The sequence below is a fragment of the Cornus florida genome, unplaced genomic scaffold (assembly GCF_030987335.1).
Source record: "Cornus florida cultivar Cherokee Brave unplaced genomic scaffold, ASM3098733v1 CherokeeBrave_3.0.0_Hap2_Chr09, whole genome shotgun sequence".
NCBI lineage: Eukaryota > Viridiplantae > Streptophyta > Magnoliopsida > Cornales > Cornaceae > Cornus > Cornus florida.
In genome coordinates, this window is record NW_026775579.1 from 73233307 (window position 1) to 73245504 (window position 12198).

General features: G+C 36.4%; 1 protein-coding gene and 1 pseudogene across 1 annotated transcript; both read left to right on the forward strand.

The window, feature by feature from the left end:
• Positions 1-1412: 1412 nt before the first annotated feature.
• Positions 1413-5763, forward strand: LOC132274397 (protein trichome berefringence-like 7; annotated as a pseudogene).
• A 647-nt stretch (positions 5764-6410) lies between these two features.
• LOC132274398 (protein TRACHEARY ELEMENT DIFFERENTIATION-RELATED 7A-like) lies at positions 6411-7176 on the forward strand. The gene has a single exon (XM_059775675.1). It carries the CDS (start codon positions 6467-6469, stop codon positions 6953-6955), a length of 489 nt encoding a protein of 162 aa, XP_059631658.1. The 5' UTR covers positions 6411-6466; the 3' UTR covers positions 6956-7176.
• Positions 7177-12198: the final 5022 nt, after the last annotated feature.

Consider the following 12198-nt stretch of genomic DNA (forward strand, 5'->3'; position numbering starts at 1 on the left):
CATTTGGTTTAACTCCCCAGTCATCGACCTCATTTCATGCCTTTGAGCAACCAAAAGCTGATTTAATTCTCCCATTTGAGACCTTACCTCGTCGATCTGTGCTTGCTGGGCATCGATTTTTTGCATAATTGATTCCAGTACCCGACTCAAAGGGACGTCGGATGGAATAGATGAGTTGGCATCATCGCCTACGCCGATCTGTGGATTTTCATCGTCAAGTTATAATCTCCTGTATTCACGCCTTTCGAACCTCTTAGCTTTGGAGGCATCTTTACTATAACTTGCTCACCTGATGGAGTCCTACCAGGCGTACCAAAAATGTTGACCCTAAAATCGGCCGATTAGAGCTGATCTCAAAATTGATGTAAGCCGGGCGTGCCAGAACCACTTGGGTGGTTCGATTGTAAATAGTGTCAGTCCTTTTGAGAAGGTTGACTTTCAGACGATGCGAGGAAAAAAGGGAACAATAAAATTCCTCTTTTGGGTTCAAAAATGCCTTAGTTAAAAGGACTTTCTGTAAACAAATTATAGTAACGTAACAAAAGAATAGAAAGAGGGAGATAATGGATATAGCAAGAAAAGAAAATGAAAGAATGAGGAGAAAGGAAGAGAGAGAGAGATACCAAGAGATTCAGATAGAGAGATAGAGATGAAGAAGAAATAGCAAGGATGCTATTCTTAGAAAGGCTTGAAGAAGCAAACAAATAATAATAAGGATTCTGAGGGTGCTGGACCCCTTTCACAGCATGCCTCCTTCTTTATTTATAGATAGAATACAAACTAATTCCTAAATACAAGAATCCTAGTTATTTTCTTATACATCTAATAATTATTCAAATCTAACTAATCCTAACTAAATACTATCTCTTAACCTCATTTAAATACACAATAAATTTATAACTCTTATCTAATATTTTTGCAATTCAAATGTTTACTATCCTATCTGCAGTGCATTTGCATGTAACTTTGCCATCTTCCGTAATTTTGCCACGTCATTCAACCGACCACCATCATGTGATGTGTAAAGCCCAACATCTTAACTGCATTGCACCATCCCAGTCGAAAACCAAATCATTTGCTTACCAACATACCTCCTAACCCAACCTCATTTTCACATGTTTCAGCCCATTATATTCTCTCGGCTCAATACTTCACTGCTCATCAAATCCAATTAGGGCCAGAACCCAATTACCAAAACGGGTTCCACGGACATTTGGTTTTCATGATTGGGCCGAAGATGGGTTGGCAATCCAAATACCAAAATGGGTGTCAACAGGCACAACTGTAAACTTTTCAATCTTCTGTTGTTGGTTACTTTGATTAATCTGTTTCTGATTCGATCTCATCTCTGATTGGTCTGATTTTGGTTATTTAGTTTAATATTTGTATGGGTTTGATCGCATGTTGTGTGGAAGGAAGATACTAGATTGACTTCATTTTCATGGTTTATGTATAGTGACAATTGAATTCATTGTTACTGATGTTATATATATATATATATATATGCATGTATATGAGATGGTGAGTACATTGTATTGGGGTTCATCTGGCTATTTTAGGCATTCCACTATGAGAGTTTTTAGTTTGGGCAGACCAATATTTGGTGTCCATTGTAAGAATAAGGTTTTTCAGTCAATCAATGGAGTCATTGTAATTGGGTCATTTTTATCATTCATTTTAGCTATGTTTTATGGGTACTTGTATGCATTTCCGAGTTTTCGCCCGGTTATCCACAATAATGATGGTTATGGGATTCCTCAGTCCGCTGACTCGAATGGTGAGTGTGATTTGTTTGATGGAAGATGGGTTCCTGATGAAAATTACCCTTTGTACAATGCGTCGGGATGTCCTTTCGTGGAACAAGGTTTTGATTGTTCAGCTAACAGGCGGAGAGATACAGGGTACCTTAAACGGAGGTGGAAGCGCAAGAATTGTGAGCTCCCGAGGTTTGATGTGCGCGCAATTTTAGAAATGCTTCGTGTTAAGCGGTTGTCTTTGTTGGTGATTCATTGAGTAGGACTCAATGGGAGTCTATGGTATGTCTTCTCATGACTGGTGTGGAGGACAAGAGGAGTGTTTATAAAGTAAATGGGAATAAGATTACAAAACAGATTTAGGTTTTTAGGTGTTCGTTTTGGTTCCTTCGATTTTACTGTTGAGTTTTATCGTTCGTTTTCCTGGTGCTGTCTGGCTCGGTTCCAAAACATGCACCAAAGAGGGTTAAATCAACGGTTAAACTTGATAAGATGGATGCTATGAGTAAAGAGTGGATTGATTCTGATATTTTGATCTTCAATTCAGGGCATTGGTGGAATCCGGCGAAACTTTTTGAGATGTAAGTTATTTCATTTTGGTGCCTTGCTTTTCATAGATGACTTGTATGATTTTATTCAAAATTGTTCTTTGGTATTTAGAGTTGAATGTAAAGTTTTAGTCGTTATCACTTATCAGTCCAATTTCAATTCACCTTGTATGCTTGTTGTCATGAGCTGAAGTGCCATATGATCCTATACATTTATATATGTATATATATTTTTTTGATATCTCCTCTAGTTTTACATTCTTCCTTACTCTCACTCTTCACATTTCATGCTTCATGCTTCACTTAATAGAATTTGACGTAATAGCAAATAACAAGAAGCTTGGAGTGCATACTCTAATCGTCTTTAGCCTATCTGATGGGTTGAAACATGTAATCCTTATGATGACATTATATGAAGTCTAAATCTAAAATGTGCAGGACTTTTAGAATGGCTTATTTTCAAAAGGGCATTACTGTAAGATAAGCCTCTCCGCTGTATGTACTGTTAGTATACAAGAGGAGAAAGGCATTTTAATTAGGAAAAAAAAAAATCGTTTTAATTGTTTAAAATTTTGAAGAAGCTAGTCTCTCAAGTGAAGTATCCAAAATTTGTAGTGTCCTAATCTATTGTTTTAAGCCTTAAGAGTTTTGATAGCTTGAGATATCATGCGCCATCAGATATCCACTATTACAAAGAAGAAAATGCTCTCTTTGTGATTAGGATCCTGTCATATCTGACTTCGGAATTCTTTTCTGTATCAAAATTTCTCAGTGGTGGGAGAGTTGAATAGAGAAGCCTTTATTAGGAAAATGTAAGAGAGAGGTACATGTTCCCTCACTACTTGGGTGCATTGAAGCATTGCAACCCGGGCTAAGAGTTCCACTATGAGTTTTTTCAGATGGACATGAGACTGACAAATGACAAGATTTTACCGATGACTGGGAATTTTTAATTCTAAGAGGGGAGCTTTTTTGATCTACTAATCATTGAAAGGATTTTGTTCCATTAATGAGGGCTTAAAAAATGCTTCGGGAGTACCATAATTACATTCTTGGCAATTCAGTCTTCTGAAGGGGATATCCTTGTGAAAAATTGGACATAACTGTAAAAAATAAATTCAGTCTTCTGAAGGGGATATTCTTGTGAAAAATTGGACATAACTGTAAAAAATAAATTCAGTCTTCTGAAGGGGATATCCTTGTGAAAAATTGGACACAACTGTAAAAATAAAAAGAAATATAATTATGGTACTCCCGAAGCAATTTTTTTAAAACTGCGGAATGATATTTGCTTAAATGGGCAATCCAGTCGTGTACTGACCTTTTAACAATTCTAAATTTGATGTGTAGAAATACTATAGATCTGAGAACATATAAGCACAACGCAGAAGCTAATTTATCTTCCCTACTTGTTTTGTGTGTTTAAAATGGTGTGGTGATGGTGCGACAAGGCTACAAAATAATTGGAACACCTTGCCAAATAATGGGGTAAAATGACATTAAATGGTACCTACTCAAAAAATAAAAATAAAAAAAATAAAATTAAAGTGGAAACAGAATAATCTGTTTTTGTTATGCCAAAATATTTAGGTAAAAATAAGTTTAACTGTTAGGACTGTAATTATATTCCAATTATACATTTCCTTCAATTTGCATAGATCCTTTTGTGTAGATCTTTAGGGATATAAAGTTTCACTAGTTGTGCAATCAGTTCATTAAAGTATTGTTTTCATAATGTTAGTGTCTTGTATGTGCATATCTCTCTCTGTCTCTCTCTCTATATATATATCACCTGATGCATTTATGCTACACTGATCACATTTGAGAAGTTATTGAATAATAACTTGGAAAAAGAAAAAAAGAAAGTTCTTGAATAATAACTTTTGTGCTGCCTATAGTGACCATCAGGACAACCAAACATGATATTCTGCAATTCTGACATGCATTGCATATGACAGATTATCAATTTCATGGAAAACTCCCCTTGGTTTCAAAACTGCTAAAATTTCAGGTTTAGTCTCTGGAATTTAGAATTTAAGACAGTATCTTTATAAATGTTTCTGCAGAATGCTTCTAATATGTTTTTTATGCAGGGGCTGCTATTTCCAGGTTGGTGGAAGGATGAAGCTTGGAATGTCCATAACTGCTGCCTTCAGAACTGCATTAGATACTTGGGCATCTTGGGTCAAGAACATGGTCGATACAAATAGAATACACGTATTCTTTCGGACTTCTGAAGCTTCTCATTGGAGGTGCGTTATACTATTTAGTGTATTTGCTGCCAAATCGTGTTAGCACCTTCATGAAATTTTTCATAGCTGGAGTCAAAACTTTTAAATAGAATTCACTTCAGAGGAGTTCAGTTAGCTCGTGTATGGTTTTCTGCAAATGGAGATAAATATTTTTGGCTGCTTTTTTTTCTTTTTTACGGCTTGCTACTACATTCTAATTAGTGTCAATATTTTCGCCCGAAATTGCATGTTCTCCTGTCCACAGACTCCATACACAAGAAGTTGATTTAGTGGCAATGGTACCACCACTTGAATAAGTCTTCTTTTCTCTTTTTATGGTACTCTTCATCGAACTGCTACCGTGATTAAAAAAAATAAAATAAAAAATCCTCCAATAGAGCTAGTTATTTGGCACTTTATCAAGTCTATCCTTCATTTTATACCCTTGAATGCTTATTTATCATTTAATTTTATGTACATTTCCACATTGCATCACAACTTCACAAGTTACAATGTAAGCTTATATGTAAGGTGACTGACTTTGTTGCTAACTTGCTATTTTTATGCCAGTGGCGGAACACGTCAGAACTGCAAAGTGACTCAACAGCCCTTATCAAAAACTAGAGGCAGAGACCGTAACCCATTTTCTGACATCATAATGAAGGTGGTGAAGAACATGATGAGTCCTGTGACAGTGCTGCATGTTACTCCCATGGGCGCATTTCATAGCGATGCACATGTGAGTACTTGGGGCGACAATCCATCTGTGCCTGATTGTAGCCATTGGTGCTTACCTGGAGTACCTGACACATGGAATGAAGTTATTTTCTCGCATCTGCTTACACAGAACAGGGTTTCCCTTCACTGATAATGGGAATTCGCAAGTAAATTTTCTTCTCTTCTTCATACTTATAATAATCCTACCCCTTTCTTGTTTCCTGTTAGCTTCTACTTTACTCCGTCTTCCAGTTCATGCGTGACTTGAGGGATAAATACTTGTTCTTTTATTCATCATTAAATTTCCTTTTCTGGGCAGATTTGGCTTAATGTGGTGAGATGTCACCTTTCTTACAAATTCCCCCAATATTTTTATTTTATTTTATTTTGAGAGTTGCTTAGTACCATGTCTTTTAGAGCTGCCTTATTCCATAAGTTGCTTTCCACCTATATCCTATTTGAAATAATCTTGTATGTCAACACCCATGCAAATAAAATTCTATCAGTTGTAATAACATTTTGTTTACTCGAAACAATGTACACTTATGATTTTATATATATATATATTCTTTTGGTTTCTGTTTTTAAGTACGTTTGGATTGTTACTGAAGGTTGATTAATGAATTTATGGCGGTAGTTCTTGGAAATTATTAAAGAGAAATTCTGAAACAAAAACCTGTGCTCAATTTTGTGTACCTACAACTACAAGTTGAAAGTTGAAACTGTAAAAGGAGTCACTTAAAAAATATTGAACCACCAAAGAGTTGCATAATTGCTTTTAGTTTGTGAAGAATGTAATATAACAACAATCATTGGAAAATTGAAGAACAGCTCTGGCTCTGTTTGGATGAAAATAGATCAAAAAGTAGCCTTGTCTTGTAGTCTCGTAGAACCAAATTTGGTAGACTGCTTGAATTAGAGTAGTGACGAACAAAATGCACACCCGAATGCTCAGCAAAACTTCCCATGAAAATTTTAATTCTTTTGATGTAGAAAACAGGCCTAGCAAGATAGGCAAGGTAAGGTTTGAGAAGTGTTTTCCACTGCAATCAAAGACAACATCACTCCAAATCTTAGCATGAGAGTCAAGTCTCAATAAACTTGAAAGCATTGAGTTGCACAACATAATCAAATCCACACTACAAATAAGCCCCCAGAAGTAGTGTTTCTCCACATCCAGTCAATCCAATATCTTCAGAATTTTCACAACATTCAGATGGCCTCTCCTGCAAATAACTTCGACTTCCCACATTTTTCTCCACCGCCACCTCCTCATGTCGTTCCACCACCACCTCCTCATGTTGTTCCGCCACCACCTTCACCTTCGCCAGACAACCATTCTACGGTTATAGTTATTGTGTTTGTCTCATTTGGCTGTTTCTTCTTCCTAGCATTCCTGGCAGTCGCTCTTTGTTGCTTCATCAAAAAGAGGAAGAAGAAGACAGTACAGGAAACTGATATCATACGTGCCGATGAACATTTAAAGATCAAGGAGGCCATTGTTCAGGGCCCACATGGACAAGAAGCTGTTGTGCTATCAATTGATGATGATGTGCATGTTGATGAAGTGATCAGGAAGAATGAAGTGTTTGGTGAAGGTATGCATGCTAAATCTGCACATTACCATCCTAACCTTCCTATTACCCTTGAGGAGGGGCCATCTCCTTCCAGTTCAAGTCACCACCATCTCGAGCACAAATCTTGATAACATAATTTCCGAAATGGTAAAAGCTTGAAAATAAAATTTTTAAGTTCCTCTTCACTTTGAGGACCTTCTGCTAAAATTCGAAAAAATGTGACGAACGTCAACTATTGGATTACCGTGCTATTCGATTGTATTTGTTTGTGAATTTGTGATTATTAAGTTGCAACACCTGTGTTTCCTGTTGATATAAAGAATGAAATAAATATTTTACCGGAGCTCTATGTGATTTTGCAATTTCAAATGCTTTTGAGCTGATGTGATTTTTGTACCTGCCAGTTAACTTAGGTCAGTGGGATGTGGTTTTTACCAAAGTAAAAGACTCATGTAATTTTGATTTATACCTTTTTGCCTCTCCAAAATCATAACTTAAGATTCATAATTTGAATTTTATGAAACTATATTTGGTAGAATCTGGAAACACACAAATATCAGAAAACCAGTTAACTCAATTAATTTGTGTTACTAGGTTGCTGACAAAAGTAACTTATCGGTGGGAATTGTTTATTAAGTTGTAAATGTAAATTTATTATATACATTGGTATTGTATTAAATTGTTAAAAAGCAAAAAAATAATAGAATTGTTTTCCCAACATTTATCTCGCTAGAAATTCTTTGTGACAATTAAACAAAGCATATTGTGAGTTTCTTTCATGTTTGGTCTCTTATTTTTCCCTATCCTATGAAACAAACAAGCATATCTTATAGTTTTTATTATTATTATTGTTGATGCGAAAATCCTCGCGACTCGGAACGACGGCATTTACCTGCAAAACAAAGGGACGTCATCTCGAATGGCACCAGTAGGGTGCCAGCTGAGGACCCTCCGACGATCAAGTTAGTACTTGTAATCGTATCACGTAATAATTATGTAATATTCTGTTTAGCGGTTTTTTCTCGTACCTTCTTTAATGGCTTGGTGCCCTATTTATGGCTGTTGATTGGAATCAAATTGATCCCGCGGGAGATCCGCTTGTTCGAGATCAGAGGAGATCGTTTGTTGCCAGATTTGTCGGGGATATGATTTAATCCTTTGACTTTCTCAAATTGTGCTAAGGTTATCCTCACCCTGTTGAACCACGTCGTCATTCATTATCCTGAATAAGAAATGTCATCATTCTTATCCGATGAAAATCTTTATCTCTGATAACGAAATATGTCGAAGAGGTCTGGCGGCTGGTCAAGGTAGGTTATTTTTCCCTATCAGTTGCCCCCCATTCCCCAGCTTGCTCGTTTAGCTTTGGGAATGTAAATTTTTTTTTTTTTCCCCCCTGGCACTGTTCCCGAGGGAACAGTAATTTTTTTATTTTTTTTTCTAGGCACTGATCCCTCGGGAATAGTGCCCGCGGGTACCGTTCATGTGAACAGTAATTTTTTTTTTTTTGCCCTAGGTACTGTTCCCCGAGGTACTCTGTCCCTAGGTACTATTTTTGGTACCTTTGCGTACTCTGCCCTTGGGTACTATTTTTAGTACCCTTGGGTATTCTGTCCCTGAGTACTATTTTTGGTACCCTTGGGTACTCTGTCCCTGGGTACTATTTTTGGTACCCTTAGGTAATCTTCTCCTGGGTACTAATTTTGGTACCCTTGGGTAATCTGCCCCTGAGTACTATTTTTGGTACCCTTGGGTACTATTTTTAGTACTCTTGGGTACTCTTCCCTTGGGCAATATTCCCTTGGGTACTCTTCCCTTCAGTAGTATTCCCTCAGGTACTTTTCCATTGGGTAATCTTCCCTTGGTAAGGGAATAAATTGTACGAGCTTCACTCAGGTCATCACTCCTTTAATAAGGGAATTAAATTTTACGAGCTTTTACTCAGCTCGTCCCTTTAGTAAGGGATTTTTATTTACTATCCTTTATTGTAAGGGGATATTGATTACGGGATTCATTCAGCCCGGGTCCTTGTAGTACATGACATTTATTTACTATCCCTTATAGTACGGGGATATTAATTACGAGATTCATTTAGCCCGGGTCCTCTTAATACAGGACACTCATTTACTATCTCTTATAGTACGGGGATATTGATTACGGGATTCATCCAGCCCGGGTCCTTTTAATACATGACACTCATTTATTATCCCTTATAGTACGGGGATATTGATTACGGGATTCATTCAGCCCGGGTCCTTGTAGTACAGGACACATATTATCATCCCTTGTAACCCTTATGGGGGAAAGAGGTGTAGTCTGAAGGAGGGTGACCCCTTTAATACGAGAGGTAGTCGTGTCTTTCTAATAAATGAAGGAAGCTTTAATTATATACGACACCGCGATGATAAAACCTACTTCCTTTAATATGTAGATTGACGATTAATATCGTGTGATCCACTATTCTGCCCCCGATGATGGGATCTTGGGTGATGACCCATTCTATAGACGTTTATACAGCGAACGGGGTGCCTGGTGCTGCAACAATTTACAGTTGTCTAAAAATATTATATTATGATTACTGAAAATTAACCTGCCATGGATTATCAATCCAAAATTCTGTATAATCTGAAGTCGATAGGCAATTCCTGCAAAGGAAGAGAGGTGACGACTATCGTCTGGTAGGTGGAGGCTTACTCATTTATGCAGGTGCAGAAGGACCAGACCTTATCCTTCACCGATCAGGCCTTGGTAGTTGGCTGCTGCCAGATATGAGATAGAGTTTGGTCTTAGACAACCAAACCTCAGTAATGAGGGGATCAAGCATCGCTAGATGGAAAACACCACATTGGAGTATTGGACTGCCTGGGTCGACGGGCCAAATTTTGATTATTGTTGTCGTACACTGAGTGACATCACCCAACCCACCGTTTTGCCCCCAATACGATGGACGGGTAATCATGATGTAGAGACCCGTCCTTATATAAGTATATGGAAACCCGTTGTCAATTGATGACTTTGGGATGGTTTCCATGATCGGAAACTTTTGTCTTGCCGTCCGAGCCAAGTCGCGTCAGGATTATTATTTCTTCAGAAAACTAATCGTTCCCACAGACGGCGCCAGCTGTTGATGCAAAAATCCTCGCGACTCGGAGCGACAGCGTTTATCTACAAAACAAAGGGACGTCATCTCGAATGGCACCAGTGGGGTGCCAGCCGAGGACCCTCCGACGATCAAGTTAATACTTGTAATCGTATTACATAATAATTATGTAATATTCTGTTTAGAGGTTTTTTCTCGTACCTTCTTTAACGGCTTGGTGCCCTATTTATGGCTGTCGATTGGAATCAAATTGATCCCGCGGGAGATCCGCTTGTGCGAGATCAGAGGAGATCGTTTGTTGCTAGATTTGTAGGGGATATGATTTACTCCTTTGACTTTCTCAAATTGTGCCAAGGTTATCCTCACCTTGTTGAACCACGTCGTCATTCATTATCCTGGATACGAAATGTCATCATTCTTATCCGATGGAAATCTTTATCTCTCATAACGAAATATGTCGAAGAGGTCTGGCGGTTGGTTAAGGTAGGTTATTTTTCCCTATCAATTATTATTATTTTCTTTTCTTTTTTGACCAACCTGAAGCCATGGTCCACCGTATCGGTCAATACACAACTATTTTTTAAGTCCGATACACGATCCGTATCGGCCAGTTTACACTAACTTTGTCGGAATCCGTTACACTGCGACCACAACCGTGACCAATACTGCGAACCATGCCTGAAGCACGAACAAAAGATTTTATGTATGTTCTATCATTCATTTTTCATTTTTACATAAACAACTCTTGCATGACATATCATACCCCTAACACTCTAACCAATGATATAAAGGTGTACTTTGTTTTAGATAAATTTGGAGAATCTTGGAGTAGTAACTCTATACTAATATATTATATATTTTTGTTAAAAATTTAAAAATAAATTGGCAGCCGTGTTTACCTGAGATATCAGAGGAAACTAAAAATATTAGTTAAGACGACCCGAATAACTAGTACTCGAATGCAATTTTGAATCTGGTAGAATCAAAGGTGTCTTCACTACATATAGATGCATTAAAAGCAAGAACACGTTCGCTTACAAATGAAACTGTAGGTTTTCTCCATTTACAACGTAGAATATAGAGTTTAGAAGATCTCTTAAAATACGTAATCTCTCAAAAGATTTTGTAGATTAAGACGATTGAACTAGTGTCAACATGCATCGAAATTAAATTTGAACTAGTGTCAACATGTATGGAAATTAAATTATTACAGAAGTTTATTACAGAAGTTTTGCCACTTGAAAGTTTGAAATTATTATTTTGCATTATAACCAAAATAATTAATATTAACATTACGTGAGTAGAGGATACAATGAATAGAGCATAATAAGTTCACATGATTAACAGAAAAAATTATTTTCTTCATATAATGAAAACTAGCCCAAATTATATACAACAATTTTAAAATTTGTAAACTAACCAACTCTCAAAATAAAAGAGAAATTAAGAACAATTAATATATTATACCATGAAGTACCTTGTAAGATTTTCAAAATCATGTATGAGGTGTGAATATCACATGGGGATATCAAATGGCTTTTATTATCTATTAATCATTTAAACTAAAAAGGTTAAGAAACCAAAATTTTGGACATTCTGCTTGTCAAAATTCTCTACAAATAAAGGATGAAAATCTACTGAATCAAATAATTCCACAAGCTCTACCATTCCACATTGAACTCAACTTAATATTTTGCAAACATTAACCAATATAACTAACCAATAAATATTTATTTATATATATAATTAATAGAGTTCATATTGAGTAGAGGATATCATACTCTGTTTTTACTTTAGGTTTTTACTTAAGTACTTGGATGAAAAAATTATAATGTATCAAGCATTATTATCCTTATTATTCCCTATCATTTTTACTTTAATACTTTGGATGACAAATTCTTTTTGGGTTATGGACTTTTTGACTGACTGAGACACAACAAAATGATTGCATTTCTATGTGATGCTTCCTTTTATTATATTGGCAACATAAAGAAGCAATCAATATAGCATTCATTTTCTATCTTGGTCACAAGGCTTCAATTCTAAGGCAATATAATCTTTGTTTCATATATATATATATATATATATATCCTTGAAAAGGAGAAAGCATTTACTACTGTGTCATGATTGATTCAGAAAATCAAAGAAATAACAATAAAATCACACAAACATAAAAGTAGCATTGAAATGATTTTACCTTTTTTTCCCTTTTTCTTGGGTCAAAAATACTTTGTTGCAACAACTTTGTCCACCCCATAAGAGAAGAACAAG